Source organism: Martes martes (assembly GCF_963455335.1).
Source record: "Martes martes genome assembly, chromosome: 3".
In the NCBI taxonomy this organism is placed as follows: Eukaryota; Metazoa; Chordata; class Mammalia; order Carnivora; family Mustelidae; genus Martes; species Martes martes.
The window spans coordinates 83,219,812-83,241,363 of record NC_137890.1 but is presented as its reverse complement, the minus strand read 5'-3'; the positions used below and the strand labels follow the sequence as shown (position 1 = coordinate 83,241,363).

The following is a 21,552-nucleotide window of genomic DNA, read 5'->3' as shown; positions in this document are numbered from 1 at the left end:
AAATTGTAAACAAGACCTAAATGCTCAATAATAAAATATTATCTAAAAATATTATGACATGTCAATAAAATGTAGCCATGAAAATAATAGAATATTTATTTTTCATTTCTTTCTTTTCCTCTCTTCCCCTATGATCCTCTGCCTTGTTTCTCAAATTCCACATATCCGTGAGGTCATATGATAATTGTCTTTCTCTGATTGATTTATTTCACTTAGCATAATACCCTCTACGGAAAAAAATGAAACAGGGTGAAACCAGAGAGGGAGATAACCATAACACTCTCAATCTCAGGAAACAAACTGAGGGTTGCTGGAGTAGAGGGGGATGAGTGGGCTGAGGTGGCTGGGTGATGGACATTGGGGAGTGTATGTGTTGTAGTGAGCACTGGGTACTGTATAAGACTGATGAATCACAGACCTGTACCCCTGAAACAAATAATACATTATATATTAATAATAAAGTAGATATTACTTTTAAAAAAAAGAAAATAAAAGGAATATTTAATGACATCCACAGAAACCACAGTATGTTAAGTGGAGGGAAAAAAAAATGTCCTGAGACAAAACATACAGTAGGAACTCTATTTTGTTAATGAACAATTTTATAAACGGAAAAATGATTGGCCAAATATACACCAAAATATTAATAGTAATGGTTTCTGGATTGGGAGATTATGAGTAATTTAAAAAAAATTCTATAATGAACATTGTTTTTGTAATAATAAAAGTCAATTAAAAGTTAATTCTTAAATTTCCTGAACCTCAGATCCAATTTCATTTCTCTGTGTCATCTATCACAACACACAGGTGGTCCCAATTTCTACCCTGCAGTAACCAGGCCTGAGCTTCTTCCAGGGATGAAACACTGCCTCCAAAGATGCAGCTCTGGACTCTGAGCCCTGGTCATCCAAGGCCAACAGGAAGTTTCCAATCTGAGTCAGACTCCTACGAGGGTCCTGGGATGACCCTCAGGGCTGCCGTCGTCTCCTCTGGCCACTGCCCAAGGTGGATGGCCAGGCTCCATGATACTCCTGGAGCGCAGACAAATCTCATCCATGGTGGACTTACTTATTTTTCTATCAGAAATTGAACACTATATCAAAAACTAATGATGTACTGTATGTTGGCTAACTTCAGATAATAATAATAATAAAAAAAAGAAAGCCAAACAAAACACTATAGGTATTTAAAAAAGGAAATTCAGTCATTCATTCTATACATTTATTGAGCACCTAGTGTCTATGTGCTAGGCAGTAAATTTGGAACTAAACACACATTGCTGTCTTCATTCCTCATGAAAACCCTGAGAATCATCTCATGCTTCTGATTTTACAGATGACATACCTGAGGGGAGAGAATTAGGTCACTTGTCAGCTTATCACAGTAAGAGGCACAGCTGGGATCCAAACCCAGTGTCTATGTGGCTGCCAAGTCCCGTATCCTTCACAATCCTTCAGTACCTCCCATGGGCTATTTCTTTTTAAAACATCAGAGGATCAGATTTGATACATAGAACACTAATCCATATCTTTCACTACATTCACAAGCTGATTTTCCAATAAAACCCACAGCTAAGGGCACATGGGTGGCTCAGTTGCTTAAGTGACTGCTTTCGGCTCATGTCATGATCCTGGGATCCTGGGATCAAGTCCCACATCGGGCTCTCCCTGCTCTGAGGGGAGCTTGCTTCTCCTTCTGCCCCTGCCTGCCATTCCTCTGCTTGTTCTCTATCTCTAAAATAAATAAATAAAATCTTTAAAAAAATGCACAGTTCATTTGGTCTTGACACATCTCATAACACCCACTGCGGATGGTCTGCAGGCTATCAGCCTAGGACCCCTGTGAGAATGTGGAAGTCATTGCACACAACAAGATCTACTATCGTGCTGGGCTCTTGATCAGCCCCTTCCAGATCCTGGGAAAGCTGGCTGCCTTCTGACCTCACAGAACCGTCTTCCTGTGGCCCTGCATAGATGTGTTCAGGGCCAGGATAGTGCTGTATAGTTATTGGCTGCACTCTGTGCCCTGGGCTGTGTCCTGGGCCCCCAGGGTGATGTCAGGGCCCCTTCCCTGTCTGCCCATGCACATTGGTTGCACTCCTGTCACTGGTAATGGGGTTCCTAACGCACCATGGCAGACATAGTTAAAGTCCTACAGGAAGTACAAATAGCCAATCTACTCGCAATGTGCATGAGATGTGACAAGACACTGAAGGGGTCCCATTCTCCCTGTTGCTCCTTCAGGGCCTGGGAAGTGCTCTTCCCAACTTCACCTCTCCATCAATGCAGACCACCTGGGGTAGGCCACCCCAAGGCTCTCCAGACAGTGTTGAGAGAGGGAGGGAGGGAGAGAAGACTGCTTCAAAGTCTGCTGAATTGCCTGAAGCAGGAGAAAGGAGAAGCCAGATGAAGGGATGCACTGGGAGAACAGGTACTTACAAAACAATTATTAGGCATTGCCAATTATTTTCTCCAAATTTCACCTGTTTCTCAAAGCTACTGCTGTAAAACTCCTTTTTTCTTGGGGCAGATGGCTGCAACCTGAAAAGGAGGCAGAGGCACTGATGAAATGAAGCATGTCCATTAGGAGAGCTCTTTTTGCTGGGCCCGAAACCAGCATGCCCTGAGGTTGCTAGCGGAGGTCCTGAGCTCTATCCTGCAGTCCCCTGCCAGCCTCCTTCTGCCTCCCAAGCATGAACTACTGCACTTGTCCACCTCAAACCCCTCAAAGCCAACTAGCCAGCCTGCACAGAAGCCTGTTCCCCTTCAGCCTCCTTAGCAGTGGTGTCTGAGCTATGCTTTTTAGCAACAGTATCTCCACTGCTTCTTGTGTATAAATAGCAGGTTTTAAATGAGACTAGGAATTCCCTGCAGTACATACCTCTTGGAACACCTGTCTGGCTCACATAGGCAATTATGACTGTGCTGGCTTCAGATGATTTCACACATTAAGGCAATCGGGATCCTTCTCAAGGGATCTCAAACTGGGAATGAGAGACACTTGCCCTCTCTATGAGAACAGACTGTAACATTTGACCTTGGACACCGTGGGCTGTTCCAGACAACCTCCAGAAGGCACTCCTTTCCTAAGAAGACTTAAGAAGGAAACTGATGCAGAGAAAAGTAGCATAAGACACACCACACAAAAACACATGCACCCAGTCACAAAAGAATTGTGGAGTCAAATTTTGAAAACACTACAGATAAGAAAGTCTGAGATATTTTAACCTGCATTTTCCCAACTTATTTGGTCTATGGGTTCACCTTCCACTGAAAATTGCTCAAGACTGAGACCATGCACTCTGGGATACATGTTTCTAGCTTCACTTTCACACTAGTGGCCTTGGACAAGCTCCCCATGCATCAATTTCTTCATTTTTCAACAGAAACCAAATAGAAGCCTCAAATCGGAGACAGCTGGAATGGAACAAAAATGGAAATCTGATAGACCTGAGGTCAACTCTAAAATAATCAATCGGCTGTGTGACGTGATCACCATAAGTTAGTTAAACTCTGTGAGCTCCCATTTCTCTTATTTATTAAATAGGATGGTTGTGAAGACTATATAGAAAAATCCTTAAAGTGGCATTTCTTCTTTCTCATCTGCACAGTGTTCTTTCAACTACTGACTGCAGAGGGTAGGTGGAGAGATGCATAACTGATAGGTCTGGAAGCCCAGATCACCAAATTCGTGTTTTAAAATGTACTCCAGATTTGTTGTAATCAGGTACAGTAAGATATGTGGACATGGAAATGACTGTCATGAAGGAATATATTCTGCTCACAGTTTCCTACACACAGGAAGCATGGCATGCCATGTGGGCCGCATGGGGAAGCACAGGTCAGATGTCACATGACGTGGGGGAAAACTTGGTGGTTTCAGTGGGGAAGGCAAGGCCACATGGTGTAACCAGTCTTAGAAGTGACTAGTTTGAATAATTTCAGCAGATTCTGGGGTCTAGGGGCTACCTCTAGTTGTCTGGTCTCTGACCCTGGGATGATTAGGGTTGGGGGATAGTGGCACTGAGTGTAAGAGCCCCATAAAGGAGGTGTTTGGGAGTGTGACCTCTGGATTGGTTAGCCTTCTTTTGAAGAGAATGGGCTTGGATGAGTATTTTCTCTCAAGGGAAGAGGTATCCTGGGAGTGGCTTTCTTCCCAGTGTCAGCAAGGCCCCAAGATGTCAAAGCATTAGCAAATAAAAACATGACTATGCAATTAATTCTTTGTACACTCAGAAGGGGATTTGATCCTCACTGTTTGATTCCCAAGTTGTTAACCTGTCCAGAACTCAACTCACCATTTTTCTTCCCTAAACCTGTCCATCCTGGACTACTTACCTCAGTAATAATATCTCCATTTACCTAGGCATCTAAGTCAAACACCTAGGGGTTATAGACTCCTCTGTTTTGCTGTGAGCTACCACAGTTCTCCTTTGATAAAGGACTTGTTGCCCAGTGCTGGAAACTGATGGCAGCCTTCAGTGACAGTCCCTTCAGGAACTGCCATAGTCTTAGGGAACCACTTTATTCAAGGCCCTTCCTGTCTACTTAGTGGCCTATGGTCAGTTGATGTGTAAGGATAAAAGCCTAACCATCTTGGTCCAAATCAAGACAACTCTGAAGGTCCTTCCTCTCATTTCACAGATTTTTATTCTGTCTCTCAGGTAACCCAACCCATGGCACCAATCTATTACCATTCTCCTACTATTAGTGTTCATGGCCGCTATCATGTGTTGCTTTGATAACCACAAGAAAATCTGAGAAGTCTAGCTTCTGGCCAGAAACATATGTAGGATCTTCCAGGTCGGATCACAGGCAATTACAAAGACTTTTACTGGGGAAAGCTGCTCCCAGCTCCAACCTCTCCACTCCTACAGTGGACTTGGTGATAGCCAGTGCACTGCAGTCTCTGAAGGGAGTTGTAGTTAGGGCTCAGGCCTCCCTGTCAGCCATGCGCCCATATATACTTGCATTCCTAGTCCAGGTGCCTCTATTTGGAGACCTCTTTACTGGGGGCTTTCAGCCAAAGCTTTCAGCCAAAGCTGCTACTACAGAGATCTCCTTATAGTAGGGAGGAGAGAAACCTTCAAAATTCTTTTGTTCGCTTTGACTCAGTACGCAGTACTCCTGTCCTTTCCCTGCTCTCAACTCCTGGCTCTGTCCATAAGATGTCAGGAATCTTTTGTTCTGTCCTCTCAGCAGTGAGACATTCTCCCCATCTGCCCTGATACAAGGGAAAATGAAACACTGGGGGGAGCCATGCTTTCCCTTCCTGCTTATATATCACAGTGAGTGATCAAAGGCTTGACCAGTGCTTCGTTTTGGCTTGTCTTAATTAGTTACTCCAATACCTGGGAGCTTCAGCTCAGCCCAGTTCATGATGGACTCCTAATTGTACTCTTTATATAAAAATAAAAATGTTCTTTTAAGATGGAATTAGCACCTAACATTAACCAAGATAGATCATACTCTGTGCCACAAAATCAAGCTTTAAAAATTTTAGAGGAACTAAATCATACAAAATATGTTTTCTGATGATTGAATTAAACTAGAAATCAATAAAAGATATTTGGAAAAAAAAAGATATTTGAAAGAATTCCTAAATATCTGGAAATTAAAAATCTAAACAATCTATAAATAAAAGAAGAAGTCACAAGGGAAACTAAAAAATATTTTTAATTAAATAAAAACATCAAAATTTGTGAGACAAAGCTAAAGCAGTGTTTAGAGGGAGACTCAAGTTTAAATGCTTCTACAAGAAAAGAAGAATGGTTTCAAATCAATTGTCTACACTTACAATTTTTAAAAAAATTTTTTATTAACATATAAGTCTATACTTAGACCTTAAGAAATTAGAAAAAACAGCAGAAAAAAACCGAAGAAAGCAGAAGATGGAAAAAGTCAATAAGGCCAAGAGTTGGTTCTTTGGAAAGTCAATAAAATCGACAACCACTAGTTAGACTAACTGAAAAATAAAAAAAAAGAAAGAAGACCACAACAACAAAGTCCTCCGGGCCTAGATAATTTACTATTGAATTCTATCAAGCATTTTAGGAAAATTAATCCCAAATCTACATAATTTACATAATCTCCTAAAAATAAAAAAAGAAAGAATACTTCAGACAATATTGAACTTTAGCTGAGCCCTGTGCTCCCAGAAAACAGAAAAATCTCTCTCCTTTTGTGATTCTTTTGTATTCTGAGAATACAAAGGACCACCCTGCTCTCCCATAGCCTCAGGTAAGACCACCTCTGCCCTTCTTCAATGACTCCCTTGTTTAATAAAACCCCAAGTTTTCTCTCTCTTCTCTGAGACTTTCCTCAGTAAGGAACATACCCCCTATTGAAATAGCCTGAATCAAACCATCTCAATTGCCCAGTGCACTTTATCTTTGGTAGTTTTGGTGCTGTGACTGGTACAGTCGCAGAGCCAGTCTTCAGATCCCTGTTTGCTCCACCCAGGTGATGAGTCTCTCCTTCCTGGCTGGAGATGGGGAAACAATGGTGTGTCGGGCTCATGGTCCTGGGCTCTGGACTCATGTTCATCAGTAGCACGGTAAGGATTTGATTTTGATTCCTTTTGAGTGCTCACTTAATTTCTGGTGCTGACTTCTTTTGGTTTCATGGTCTTACCATTTAGTGATCTCCATAAACAGATAATGCTTTATAGAGATCTTGTTTTTGTTGAGCAAAGATGGCAGAGAATCTGGTTTGTTAGTCTTCTGTTTGTCTCTTTGCCTGTCTTAAGCTCAAGTCAGTTAAGAGTTCCATACCCACCAGGAGGTGGATATCTGGACTGGCGAGTTTTGTATTTCTGTGAAATGGCTGAAATTTTATGACTGAAGCTTATAAAACTTCAATGTGTCTGTATGTTTCCATGTCTGTAATTCAGAAAGGGCTTTCCCTTTGTGTAATATTTTCCTAATTTCAGATAATATTACCAAATTAGATTATAAAATCTCTTAAAGGAGCTCTATTCTGATCAGCTTAACAATAAATTAGCATTTATAGTAATTGAATATTCCTAGTATTATAAAAAGCTAAGGAAATCAAACCTCAAATATTTTCAATTTGGAAAAAAACCCTCAGAAACAGTTTAACTATTCAAGTTCAGATAATTTAGGTAAGTCTTTGGCTTAATAAGTGGAACTATGTCTTCTCTATGTTAAATAATTATCAGTGTTAATATATGTGTAGGTTTTTATCCTAGTTGGGTATGTTCTTCCTAAACTTATATAGAGTTACTTATTATATAAATTAGCATTACTTCTACTAAATGTTTACCATTATGAAAAATGTACATGTGTTTAACAAAACTGAATCATTATTCTGACAAACCCTCTTTCAACAGTAAGTATGTAAGCTTGAAGATAATTTCCAAGATTTTTATGTCGCTCAAACTGGGAGTTAACTAGTTGATATTCAATAGATATTTAGATTATTTCAATAAGATAGAATACTGAATCATTTACTGAGTTTATGTGCTCTTATTTTTTGTGCTACAGAGAGACTATATATATATATAATTGGGTCTGTTAACAAATGCGTTTGCTTTTTCCACTTTAAAAAGCATACTGTAAGGGATACAGACAGAACTAGAAGTTATAAGAGAAGAGTTCATCTTGTCATGGTCAAAGCTGACAAAGAGTTGGTAGGTTTTATAAGATCTGCAAAACAAGTATTGTACTGATGGAAAAAAAGAATTTAGTTTTCTCTTTGTTAAAATGACAAAATTTTCTTGGATTATTGGTTTGTTCTTAATAAGAAGTTGTAGATTATTTGTTGCTTTCCTTGTAATCTGCCTAGACAGCAGAGATTCTGTATGTCATGAAAACCATTCTTTGTGTTTTATGTTGACTTTGCCACATATGATTACTTCAGATCACAAAGGTTTCTTAGTTAGAAAAGAGCTAAGATTCCTTGCAATCGTGTTTATTTTAGAAATATATATATATTTTTTATTTGTCAGAGAGAGAGAGTACACACAAGCAGGCAGAGAGGCAGGCAGAGAGAGAGGAGGAAGCAGGCTCCCTGCCGAGCAAGGAGCCCGATGCGGGACTCGATCCCAGGACCCCAGGATCATGACCTGAGCCGAAGGCAGCGGCTTAACCAACTGACCTACCCAGGTGTCCCTATTTTAGAAATATTTTATTGTCACTTCTGCTAAACAGCTAGTCAACTATTGTTCAGTAACTCATGATCCTATCTTAATCAGTGTTCAAATCTCCTGACAACTTTTGGTATTTTGCCCTTCCAAAATTAAGTCCTTGATAACTTTTGAATCTGAAACTGTCTTTGGGATTTCCTGGAGGGTATTGGAAAATCATAAAGCGTTTGTTATTTCACCTTGTGAAAAAGACAAGTGCTAGAAATATTTAGGTTTATTTGATATGTAACCATAGATGAGTTGAATAGGAAGAGCTGTAATATTAGAAGAGATGTCTAACCTTCCCTAGGTTAAATATGAATGGGTAAAATGTTAACAGAAACATTTCAGAAAATGTATGCTATATGGAAAGTTCTTAGAGAATTGCCAATGCCCTTGTCACCCATGATGTGTTCTTATATGTCAGAGTACTACTTTGCCTAGTATCATAGAACAATAACATAGTGTTAGAAATCATGATTTCATTGATTTTTAAAGCTGGTTTTTTTTTTAAGCTGGTTGCAACTTTACTCCTTTAATTTGAATCTAGCATTTTGTAGGCTGGTAGTTTTCAACAGGGGATTAAAATAATAAAACCTATGCAATTTTATTAATATACAGATGTTTAAGACCTGCTTCAGACTTATTCAACCTCTTTATAGATATTCTTAGTATATTCTAACTCCATGGTTGGTATATTCATAACAAATTTTGTCAGGATTATTACATATTATATCTGAAGATTTTTTATGTAGAGATATGCTCATTCATTTAAATAAATTAGCTATAATATTAACTATGTTCTTTGAAAATACAGCTAATCATTATGTTTATAATTATGTCTGAAATTTTTTGATTGACTTTATTATTTTGCTTTGTATACAGCAGAAATATCCAAAATTCCTTGTCTGTTACACTATTCTTATTATGAATTCTCATGAGATCTTCACCTTTTTTTTTAAAGATTTTATTTATTTATTTGTCAGAGAGAGCAAGAGAGTGTGCATGAACACAAGTAAGAAGCAGGGTGAGTGGCAGGCAGAGGGAGAAGCAGGCTCCCCGCTGAGCAAGAAGCCTGATGTGGGACTCGATCCCAGAATCCTGGGATCATGACCTGAGCTGAAGGCAGATGTTTAATCAACTGAGCCACCCAGGCATCTCGAGATCTTTCACTTTTAAAAATATTGGTAATAATTTAACCATAGCCACTTTAAGTCTTCTATAGATAGTTTTTTGTTTTATTCTGATGCTACAGCTAGTGGCCTAAAAACTTCCTCTTCAACAAAGAACCTTCTCAGTACTCCATGAAAGGGACTATGCCAGATACTTTAGGGTGTCAGGTTCTGATGATATCACATAATCAACTTTGAAATTCCAGCAGTGGATTTCTAAAACTCTAGCAGAGAAGCAGATGGATTTAAGAGATTACAAACCCAAGACAGACCAAAGTGATAATTACCTACATTAAACTGAATGATTTGATTAAGGATGATTGTGAGTTTTATTTGCAACATTGTTAATATGCTAATGTTCTAATTTCTGGATATATAAGGAACTCCCCTTTTATTCTCTTAAGTTATCCTTAATTGATAAACAGCCATTTGGTAGAGTATGCTTTTGTAAAATGAAACATTAATTATACCTTTTTCTCCCTGCCTGACCCCTCCAGAATTTGGACACTCTGAATACTCTTATATTCATAGCAATATAATTGTTTGCATAGGTTCAGTAAGAATCTGTCCTCCTTGTTTAACAGGAGGAATACCTGGAAACTTGGCTATATGATTAGAATGTCATATTTAAAAATATGAATTTAATGACATACATCCAGACACTTTTAAGGACCTAAATTGACTTCATGCAGCCAATGCTTACAAAGCCTTCTTAGAAAAATTGGTCTGATTTGGGGCTTAAAGAATTCCCAGACTTATAGGTCAGTGAGGAAGGTCACTATCTGGCAGGCTCAAGAGCATTAGGATATTTTGGAAACTTTTAGAAGGGAGGAATTCATCCAAATCTATAGGTACTATAGGTGAGTGGTGGGTGGTTCATGGTTTGGCTTCCTAGCCTTTGATGTACAATGCTCATAAATTGGAAGACCCCAGATTGTCAAGATTTCAATTTAATTTACAGATTCATTACAATCTGTATCAAGATTGCAGAAGGACATTTTGTAGATGTTGACAAATTGATTCTAAAACGCAAATGGAAAGACAAAGAAATTAGAATAATTACAGTAATATTGAAAAAGAAGAATAAAATGAGAGGTTCACATACCTTCCTCAAGAAATAATATAAAGTTAGGGTTAGACAAATACAGACAGTTGAGTTTTGACAATATGAAGGCAATTCAGTGGAGAAAGGATAATCTTTTTAATGAATGGCACTACAAAACTGAATATGCAGATGCAAAAAAATGAACTTTGACCCTTACCTCAAACTATATAAAAATTAACTCAAAATGGATCAAATATCTAAGTATAAAATCTGAAAGTGTAAGAACATCTAGAAGAAAACATAGGAAACTCTATGTACTCAGGTTCAATAAAGGAGTTCCTGGATACAGCACTAAAAGTACAGTCCATAAAAGAAAAGTTATAAATTGAGTTTCACTGAAATTATAAACTTTTGCTCTGCAAAAGATGCCATTAAATAATTAAATACAAGGCACAGACTGGAAAAAATATTTACAAATTACATATCTGACAAAGCACTTGTACTCAGAATATATGAAGAACTCTCAAAACTCAGTAATAAGAAAACAAATAATCCAATAAAAACTGGGCAAAAGATTCAGGCACTTCACCAAAGAAGAAGATATCCATATGGCAAACAAGCGTATGAAAAAATGTTCAACATCAGTAGTCACTGGGGATATGCAAATTAAGCCAGAAGGGGTATCACACACCTAACAGAATGGTTTGAGACACTGGCAATACTAAGTACCAAAGAAAATATGGAGCAATGGGAACTGTCATACTCTGATGGTGAGAGTGAAAAGTGGTAGCTACTTTGAAAAAGAGTTTGATGGTTTCCTATAGTTAAACATATACTTACAAAACAACCCCACAATTTACTGCTAGGTGTTTACCCAAGAGAAATGTAAAGTTATATCCATACAAAGACCTTACACTAACATCATAGTAGCTTTATTTAACAAAATAAACAAAATTATATATAGACAAAAACTGGGAACAACCCTTAAACAGTCCTTCAATTAGTGAACGTAATAGACGAACCGTGGTATATCCATTCGGTGGACTAATATTCAATAAATAAAAGGAAAAAACAACTACTTATACATGCAAAACCATAGATGAACCTCAAATGTGTTATCCCAGGCAAAAAAAGCCAGCCTTGAAAGGCAATATGACTTGAGTCCATGGATGTAACACTCTTAGAACAGTCAAACTGGCCAGGAACTGAGGGTGGGGGAGGGAGGTGACTACAAAGGAGCAGCATTAATTTTTTAGAGTAATAGAACTCTTCTGTGTTTAGATTACAGTGGTGATTACATAACTGCGTACATCTGTAAAAACCTAGCACCAAAAAGAGTAACTTTTACTGTGTTTAACTTTAAAAATAAAGAAGGACAGAAAGTATGCAAGCATTTGGCCACATTAGTGTCCCTCTTAAAACCTTTCCAAGGTTCCAAGAACTGTTAGTCCATAGTTCTTAGCATGGAGCCACAGCCTGGTCTTCCTTATCTCTTGCTATGGTCCTTATTCCATATTATTTGCAATTCCTGCATATTTAAAGCACTTGACACAGTACCCAGCATAGGTGCTCAGTAAACACAGGCTCCCCTCCCTTGTACATCTTTCTGCATTCATGTTGGCTCTTGCTCATGAAGGCTCTTTCTACTCCTCACCACACAGCTAACTTGCAGGCAATAGGACTTAGGCAGTACCTTATCCTGAAAGGTTTCTCTGACTCACTTCTCCCTCTCTCTGCCCCTCATAACTAGTAGGGTCTGGTGCCTCTCTTCTGAGCTTCCTTGGGGAAGCTTGGGGATGTACAGTAAAGGTTTGGGGATGTTCAAACCTTACACATTTTGAAGGAAGGGCTGGCCTTCAGCTGGTTCTGGAGAGACTGACTCTAAGTCCCTGAAATATCCTGTCTGATAAAAGTGGCTTTGTATACCTGGGGACTTCAACCACCCCAGATACTTTATACTAACAATGTGATTTATGATGGGGGGTCCTGGGCGACACTCTATCAGTGTGGCCTCTGGAGAGCTTGGAGACTAAGCAGCTAAGGTCAGTCTTGTGGACACTATGTGCCTAAGTAAATGACCTCCAATTAAAAAACCCTGGACACCAAGGCTTTGGCAAATTCTCCTGGTTGGCAATACTTCCTGAATGTTGTCACACACTGTTGCTGGGAAAGCTAAGCATGGTCCACATGATTCCATGGGAGAAAACATCTGGAAGTATGCACCTGATTTCTCTTCTATACGCTGCCCTATGCTCCTTTTGCCTTAGTTGATTTTAGTCTGTAGGCTTCCACTGTAATAGACTGGAAACATGAATGTAACAGCTTTTCCAAGCTCTGTGAGTCTTTCTGGAGAATCATTCACTGAGACTGGATGCCACTTGGGCTTGGGCACCAAGGGTTTGGTGCTCCTGACTCACTGTATCATCCCATTGGATTTACTTCTATTAGAGCCCTTATAGTGAACTGTCACTGTCTATCTCGCTCTGCTGTCATTTATTTAAGGGCAAGATGTATGATTTGTATGATTTGTCTACCATCTCTAGTGCCTGGTACTGTGCTTGGGACATGCTAAGTGTTAAATAAATGTCTGACCACAAGACAGACCTAGCCTTCTGAAAAGTCTGATTCCTATCTGAGTCAGTAAAATGCCTCAGAGATTTGCAAAGGAAATGTGGAGGGAGGTAGCAAGCATTATCTCCCAAGAAGGAATCATATGACATTAACCATGCAAAAGCACAGGTAGTGAAAACTGTCAACCCCAGAAGCCTGAACTGAGAAATAATTCTGTCAGACAAGACATCCAGAATAGAAATCTGAAAAGCCTTAGCCCAGCAGCAGCAGTGTGATAATATAGCTGAGGGCTGCAGAGACTACAGGCACTTGCTTTGGAGGGTGAGGGGTATGAGAACAGTGGAGCAGAAAGAAGGGTTACAGAAATTCCACCTTGTCAACTGTGTTTAATTCTCAGATTCTGTCTAAAAGGAAAGCCTTCTCCACACCAGGAAAAGTGAAATTTCAAAGTAAAATGCCAAAATTGGACATTTAAGATTCAAAAAGTCTTTTGGAAATAAGGAGAATTTACAGCTCTCTGCTAGATTCCCTAGCTGATGTTCTGCTCTGCAGGTAAGTATTGCAATTCTGCCCTCAAGGACTAGCCCTTCTGGTTCTTGCTGACAACTACAAAAATGTTTAGCAAATACACTCCATTACAAAAATCACAACAACAATAATTAAGTTTGCTAAGGATCTTTTACTGGTAATTCTGAATCTTTCTTAAGAGAGAAACACAGTTCAATTAAACACACATGTATTTTGTTTCAGAGCTATAGATGGAACAGAAATACAATATAGAATATACAAAAAATGCTGACTCATGGAGGGTATACACCCAAAATCAATAGCTCTGACTAGAATCATGAAATTTTATAGTTGATTAGAGAAGGAGCCATGCTTTCATTTTGAAAATGAGATAACTGGGATCTAGGAAAAAAAATAGCTGTCAAATAAAGATAACAGCATTCAAATAGCCAAGACATTACTTCAATATATACCCTCCCCTCCCGTGTGCCACCCAACACACCTTTTCTTTATGGACCTGGCGCTCCACTGGAGCCTCCACTCCAAACCTGGTAAAGAGCCCTTAAGAAATCACATGGATCCAAGCCTGAAGCTTTAGTTAGATAATGGCCTAGCTAGGCAACTTTGGGTAAGTTACTGCATCTCTCTGATCCTGTTTTTGTACCTGAGTTGTAGGATAATAATGCTTACCTCACTGGGTTTTTATGCGGTAAAGCAGTTAACACGGACCATAAGAAGATGCTCAACAAATTCCCTTTGTTCTTCCCATTGAATCCCCTTCCATGGCAGCCTTTCCAACCAGATCTCCTCATCTAAACCACAAATCCAAAAAGTATTATTCGAGTGCCTATTTTCTTAATTCCTCTCAAGGATGGAAGAGCTAGTGCTGTTTTAGAAGAGGAGAAGAAAATTCATGCATTGCATACAGTAGATGTCTTAGGACATTAGGGTTTAATTCTTTCCTGGAATCCAGTTGTGATGGTGTCATGGACTCATGAAACTCTACAGGGTCCATGGCAGCACTGCTACAAATACAGTATCGAATACGACTGACACAGGGTCCCCCAAACAAGGCAGGGAATAGAGGGTTGAGGGTTGGGATTGAGGACAGGGGATCAAGAGGGGATTTAAAATGCCTTCAAGCCCTGGGTCTCTGTGGTTGGTTACTGACCAGCACTCCCTGAGCTCTTTATATGCCTAGCAGTACCTGTGTTCTGTGAGGGGCATGGCATTTGCTTCTGGGTCTCATAGCAACTCTTCCAATATCATGTTGCTCTAAACACTGTCCTTCCACTGTAGGGGCAACTCTGAGCCCCTCAAGGAGCAGCCTTCCGGGCCTTAGCTTTTAACTTGCTTCACCTCCTAACACACACATATACACCACCCCAGAGATTCATACCCATATAGCTGTTATCTCTAAAACTCATCCAGGTGGCCTCAGTGCCCCTGGTGTGGTCTGGGGAGTCCCTGAATCTCAAGGTCACCTAATTAACCTGGGTCTCTCCCATTTCCATCTGCTTCACTCTTGCCCTGGAGCAAAGGAGACCTTGGGGGTACCAGGGCCACCTCCTTGAGCTTCTCTGGGCCTGTTTGCCATTGCTGAGGTGGAGCAGGTAAGCCTTTTCACTCTGAAAGTGGAAGGAAAGCTATTTGGGCTGAGAGAGAAAGAGAGAAAAAAGCATCCTTTATCAGTTTCCTTAAAGTCCCACTTATGGTATTATCTTGTTTGGTTTTCTCAAGTTGGGTTCTATCTAAGCACCCGAGGAAGGGAGGGAATGGAGAGTTTCAAGGGAATTGGGATGGGAAGGAGTCAACTGTAGAATTCTGAAAAAACTTTTATTTGGAGGAGACACCAACTTTTCTGAGTTTCACATGTTTGTTTTGGAACAGAGTAGATGAGAATCATGGAATGCTCAATACAACGGGCATCCTTCACTTTCCTTTTCCAAACCCATCTATTTTAGAGCAGGGTCCCAACCCTGTATCTGCCAGTAAGGGTACTCTCACAACCCTTGGAAGTCAACCTTTAACTCTACTCCTCAACATGGCCTGTGCTCCACCCTTGGCAAATAGGGGGAACTGCTGTCTGTATGGCCCCCTGCTCTTCTCTGGCTCTGCTGCTTTGACTAGGGCACACGCAGAGCCTTATCTCCACATCAAGTCCTTGGTAACACCATATAGCTCTCACAGGTCGCACCCCCTATACCATGCACAAGCATAAGGCAAGTGTTACCTTCCCCCAGCCCCCCATTTCTGATTTCTGGGCAACACTTATCTTCCTTTAGAGCTCCCACATCAGGAGCTCAAAAATAACTTGTTGAATGTTTGCAAGAAGTAAAATATAAAGAATCCCGTTTGCCAACTAACCAATGGTAGGCCAACACCATTTATAAAACCAGTCTGGACTTAATTAATATTTAGGGTCAAAGTCTTTCTCTCACTCTATAGCAAGAATTGAGCCCTCGGAACAGAAAAGGGGGGCGCTAGGGAAGCACATGGTTCCTGGGACCCCAGAGCAATCCCATCTCAGAGAAACAGCCCTGCTTATTTCAGAGGGTCCAAGACAACCCCCTTCTCTGGGTGGGGAGCCTGTTCTGAAGCCAGGACCAAACGCACTGAATCCTGCCCACCCTTGGCCAGAGAGCCCTCTCTTACCTTCTGTTTTACAGAGCTCAAAGAACTGCAGTTCAAAAAGCCAGACGTGTGCCATTGGTCAAGAACAGCTTGGGGAAGGAAAACAGAGCATCAAGGACCAATTTCTGTTCTCACCTTAAGCACTCAGTTTCCAGTTGACGACGCGCCCTGCTTGGGGGTGGGGGAAACAAGGTCCCAGCTGTAACAGGTGGCCCACTGGTAAAAGTAGGTGAAAGGAGGGACAGGATGGTGGGAGGTGGTGGTGGCAAATCAGAAGAAAACCAGGGAAAAGAAAAGGAATCGGGAGGGTAAATCAATGGGAAGCAAGGAACCAGAAGATGGAAACGAAAAACAGAAAAAGTGAGGGAGGAGTGGAAAGGAAGCAAGACAGTCTCGAGGGGGAAAGGAGAGAAGCAGCAGCTGGAGAGAGGACAGACCCGGGGAGCGGCGGGGGCGCGGACGGCGCCCTTACCGGCGGTGGCCGAGCGCAGGCTCTCCAGGCTCCAGGAGCGGGACAGGGCGCCGCGCATGCCCCCGCTGCAGCCGCGGCCGCCGCACACTACTCCGCTGCTGTCCGAGTCCGAGCCCGGAGACAGCCCGGAGCTACTGCTTCCGCTGCTGCTGCTGCTAGTGCCGAGGTCGCCGCTCGTCTGCCCGCTCGACTCGCTCAGGCATTGCTGCGCCCTCATGCAGGCGGGCCCGAGCTCCAGCCACAGGCTTGGGGGCGGCTGGGCCGCGGGGGGCGCCGCGGGCCAGGGCGCGGGGGCCGCTGCGGTGGTGGGGCTGCCGGGCGACAGGGCGAGCGAGCCGGGGCCCAGGCCGGGCCCAGCGGCGCCGTGGGAGGGCGAGGGGCGTGCAGGCGATCGCGCGGCGTCCTCGGCCCCATCCCCGTCGCCGCACGGCCGCCGCTTCGGGCCAGCTGACATCATGGGGCTCCGCTAAGGAGGTTTCCGGCCGGGCGCCGCCTGCTCGGGCTATGCGGCCACGGCGGCGGGGACCCTCTGCCGGCACTGGGCGCGCGCCACTCAGGGTCAGGGCAAGCGCCCACCCGGGAGGGCACGGCGCCTCCGCTCGCCGCCAGCTCTCTGCCAGCCTGGCTGGCGCAAACCGGCGGCGGCGACCCGGTTGCGGGTCGCGGGCCCGGTCGGCACGCGCTCACGCACGCGCGCACGCAGACCTGGAGCGGCGGCAGACGCGGGCGCGGCGCGCGGGGGCACCTGGCCACCCTTGGTCCCCGCAGGGCCGCGCCCCGCAGCCAGCATTCGCATGCGTGTGTTAGGATAGGGTCATTCTGAGAAGGGGACACCTCGAGGCCACGGTGGTGAGTAAAGCCAGTGGGCTCTTCTTCTGCAAGGATCCAGCTCAGACTGCGGGCAGTGCCTGAGTGTCCATGTGGGGCGGGAACTCAGATGAGAGGCCACACTCATCCAGGGGCAGTGACTCTGGCATGCAACCGTGAACACCGGCTAGGGGGAGCGCGCTTGGCCAGGACACGCCTCTAGCCCCTGGCCCAGACAGAGATTACAGGTTGTTTTTGTTTTGTTTTGTTTTGGGGGGAGATAAGGATTATTAGGGAAGAAAGTTGCTGTTTGCTTTGACCCTTCCAGACACTTGTGAGAGTTCTGTGGGTTCTTGGAGTATGCCTAAAAGGTGAAATACCTCCACTGTTCCAAACAAGAACAATAAATCAAGAAGTGCCTATATGAAATATAAAATCTGGAGGTGAAAACAGTGGGAGACTTGGTCTTGAAGGTGAGATGTATGAGGGGAGTCATAATATGGATTGATACAAGCTGATCAGGGCTGCTGACCCTCCCTTCCAACTTCCTACCCTCCCAGCCTCCCACGCCCAGTATTGTCCCTCCTCCAGCTCCTCCAACCCCTAGGGAGAAGGTTGTAAAGTGGTTGAGGTATTAATGATAATGAGGATAAAATGAGAGGTACTTGCCACACACCAGCTGGTATAGGGTGGATGTTGGAAAAGTGGTCATTTTCTCCCCTTCCCTGCATTTGGGGTCCATTTCCTGTGGCCCATCTCCTTCCTTAAGCTATATGTGCTCCTAGCTCTGTACCATTAAGGGACACTGCATCATCATAGCTATCTATCTCCTCTCCTTGTAGGCCTTCTGTTATCTTGTCTATCAGATGAGTATATTAATATCTGCAGGTATTAACAGACGCAGGGGCTGGGGATAATGGCATGCCAACATTTGGGTGAAGCACAAAGTTCTATACAAGGATAAGGTAATATTGGTGTTGTTGGGTGTCCAGTTGATGGGCACTGGAGGGTGACTGAGCCAATCTGCGTCTTGAAGACCCCTCCCTCAATTTACTGTACTCGTTTGGGAAAACTGTGTGCATTCCTAACTACTCCATATGCCTCCATCCTTTCCTGCCCTTGGGAAGAACAATTCTTCCCTCCCCTTATTCCTGATTGTGGGTGGTTCTGCGAGAAGGGTCTCCCTCGTGTTCTTGTGCAGCTCTCTGGTTGAGGACTCGGAGATAAGCTCTTGTGGGTGAGGAGAAGTGCTCAGGAAAGAGATGGTCATTGCCAGCATGAGACATAGATCAAGAGACATCTTTCCCGGGGCGCCTGGGTGGCTCAGTGGGTTAAGCCTCTGCCTTCGGCTCAGGTCGTGGTCCCGGGGTCCTGGGATCGAGCCCCACATCGGGCTCTCTGCTCCGCAGGGAGCCTGCTTCCTCCTCTCTCTCTTTCTGTCTGCCTCTCTGCCTATTTGTGATCTCTGGCTGTCAAATAAATAAATAAATAAAATCTTAAAAAAAAAAAAGAGACATCCTTCCCAACTCATCAGCAAGTCTGAGTTCTGCTCCAGAATAAGTGTCAAATTCTTCTTGTCTTTACTGCTACCATTATCACACTGGGTTTAGAAGGCAGTGTCAGTTTTTTAACTTACTCCACAGAGCAGCCTGCAAGAGCTCCAAAATATAAAGCATACCGTGTCATGCTCCTGCCCTCCAGAACCATCTCCTCACAATTAGCCAGACCTGCAAGACCCTGTGTGTTCTGACTTGACCTATGTCTGCAACTCTTATCTCCTCTATTCTTTGCTCTCTGCATTCCACCTACTGTTGCCACCTTGCTGTTTCTCCTTCTAGCCTCAGGGTCTTTGCACTTACTGTTCTTTTTAACCTGGAATACTCTTCTTTTGCTTTTCAGGGAACTGGCTCCTCCTCAACATTCAGATCTTAGAAAACATAACCTCCTCAGCAAAACTTCATTTATCCTTCTCAGGACTATCTGTCAATGGCTTGTTGTTTATCTCTCGTCTGCCCCCATAGACCATGGGTGCTGGGCCCATTACAGGGCTGAGCGCTTTGTGCATGCCTGTGGAGGAATGACTGGGGGCCTGGAACTGAGCAGGAGGCCAACTAGGCAGGAAGGGAGCATTCTTGTTCTTTGGGATCAGGCCCTTGAGCAGATGATGTGTCATCCTGAGTGGATGGATAGAAAAAGTGTAGATAAAAATTTTCCAGATGACAGGAGCCATGGGCAAAACTAGCCTCTGATATTATTAAAAGAGAGAGGAGATTTTGGTTCTCTTAACATCACATGATAGGTTTATAATTATAAGTAATTACTTCTCTCTCTGTGTGAATTAACAATAATACAGTGTCTTTATCAGAAGGGTCAGCACAGAGGATCACTATTTGAGGCTGGCTCAATGATGTGAAAATAGGAGCTGCAATTGAACTATACATGTAGAAACAGACACAGAATGGGATTGAAACATCTCTAAATTTAGAGATTGACTTCCGTCCTGTCTCTCCTGACTAACCCTGTACTTCAGTTTCTACAACAGTATTAAACAGAAAGAAGCTTTAAAATCAGAGAGATCTGGGTTCAATTTCTGGTTTTCTCTTACTACTTGTGACTTTGGGCAAATTATTTAAACTTCTTAAGTCTTTCTCTCTTCACCCATCAAATAATGATACTAACAATATTTTTTCAGGATTATTGTAAGGATTAAATGAAGTGCTATGTACATACTCAACAGTGTCTAGAAATGTCTGAAATCTTAGCTGATATTTATTAAGTATATACTAAATGTTAAGTACTTTGTATATATTATTTAACTTCCACAATAACTTTAAGTAATAGGTACTATTATTGGCCTCCTTTTTTTTTATTAATTTCTTTTCAGTGTAACAGAATTCATTGTTTATGCACCACACCCAGTGCTCCATGCCATATGTGCCCTCCATATTACCCACCACCTGGCTCCCCCAACCTCCCACCCCCCACCCCTTCAAAACCCTCAGATTGTTTTTCACAGTCTATAGTCTCTCACGGTTCATCTCCCCTTCCAATTTCCCTCAAGTCCCTTCTCTCCATCTCCCTATGTCTTCCATGTTATTTGTTAAGCTCCACAAATAAGTGAAACCATATGATAATTGACTCTCTCTGCTTGACTTATTTCACTCAGCATAATCTCTTCTAGTCCTGTCCATATTGATACAAAAGTTGGGTATTCATTCTTTCTGATGGAGGCATAATACTCCATAGTGTATATGGACCACATTTTCCTTATCCACTCATCCACTGAAGGGCATCTTGGTTCTTTCCACAGTTTGGCGACTGTGGCCATGGCTGCTATAAACATTGGGGTACAGATGGCCCTTCTTTTCACTACATCTATATCTTTGGGGGAATTACCCAGTAGTGCAATTGTAGGGTCATGGGGAAGCTCTATTTTTAATTTCTTAAGGAATCTCCACACTGTTCTCCAAAGTAGCTGCACCAACTTGCATTCCCACCAACAGTGTAAGAGGGTTCCCCTTTCTCCACATCCTCTCCAACACACGTTGTTTCCTGTCTTGCTAATTTTTGGCCTCATTTTTCAGTTGAATCTAACAAGCTCAGAATGATCCAAGGCCACTCGTCTAGGAAATGGTGGAATTGGTTCTAGTGCTCACCAGCAATGCTTTGAAGCACTATGTAATTTGTCAATTCCTTTCCTCCTAATTCTAAGCATTCTCTAGACAGTTCTTGTTGGAATATTATCAGTATCATTGGCAAGAGACACTGTGAGCCTACTTTGTACAGAGCATAATGCTAGTTGTTGGGGATATAATGAGGAAGTTTAAGCAATGGATCTTGATATCAAGTAAGTCTGATATGAGCTCAGTCATCTAACTTATCTCCTTTAAGACTCTAACTGAAATGACTAATAGGTCATAAAAATAGGGGAAATTAAGAATGACTTCATGCAGGCAAGACAATGACAAGTTCTCCTGACCCACTCCCCAGTGTAACTGGTGAAAATTACTTAAAAATAACCACTTAAAACCTCTGGATATGGTCCTCGGGGGCAAACCACAAATAAAGAAACATCTGTTCAAGAAAATCGAAAGTTTACTAAGAGGGGTTAGATTCTGTGCATTTTGGGAGCATTTTGGTTTGAACCAAAAACCACTCCTTCTACCCTTCTTCCTAGCTCAGTGAGTTGGAGATTCTAC

The 21,552-nt window shown here is 42.4% G+C and overlaps 1 protein-coding gene across 1 annotated transcript in view; it reads right to left on the bottom strand.

The window, feature by feature from the left end:
* ARHGEF4 (Rho guanine nucleotide exchange factor 4) overlaps positions 1–16,604 on the bottom strand; it is a gene marked incomplete at its 5' end in the record, with an annotated part of 91,099 nt that extends 74,495 nt beyond the window's left edge. The window contains one exon of the mRNA XM_080798735.1: positions 16,547–16,604. Within this exon, the coding sequence (XP_080654861.1) occupies positions 16,547–16,604 (58 nt within the window). The remainder of the gene's footprint in view (positions 1–16,546) is intronic.
* Between the last annotated feature and the right edge of the window lie 4,948 nt (positions 16,605–21,552).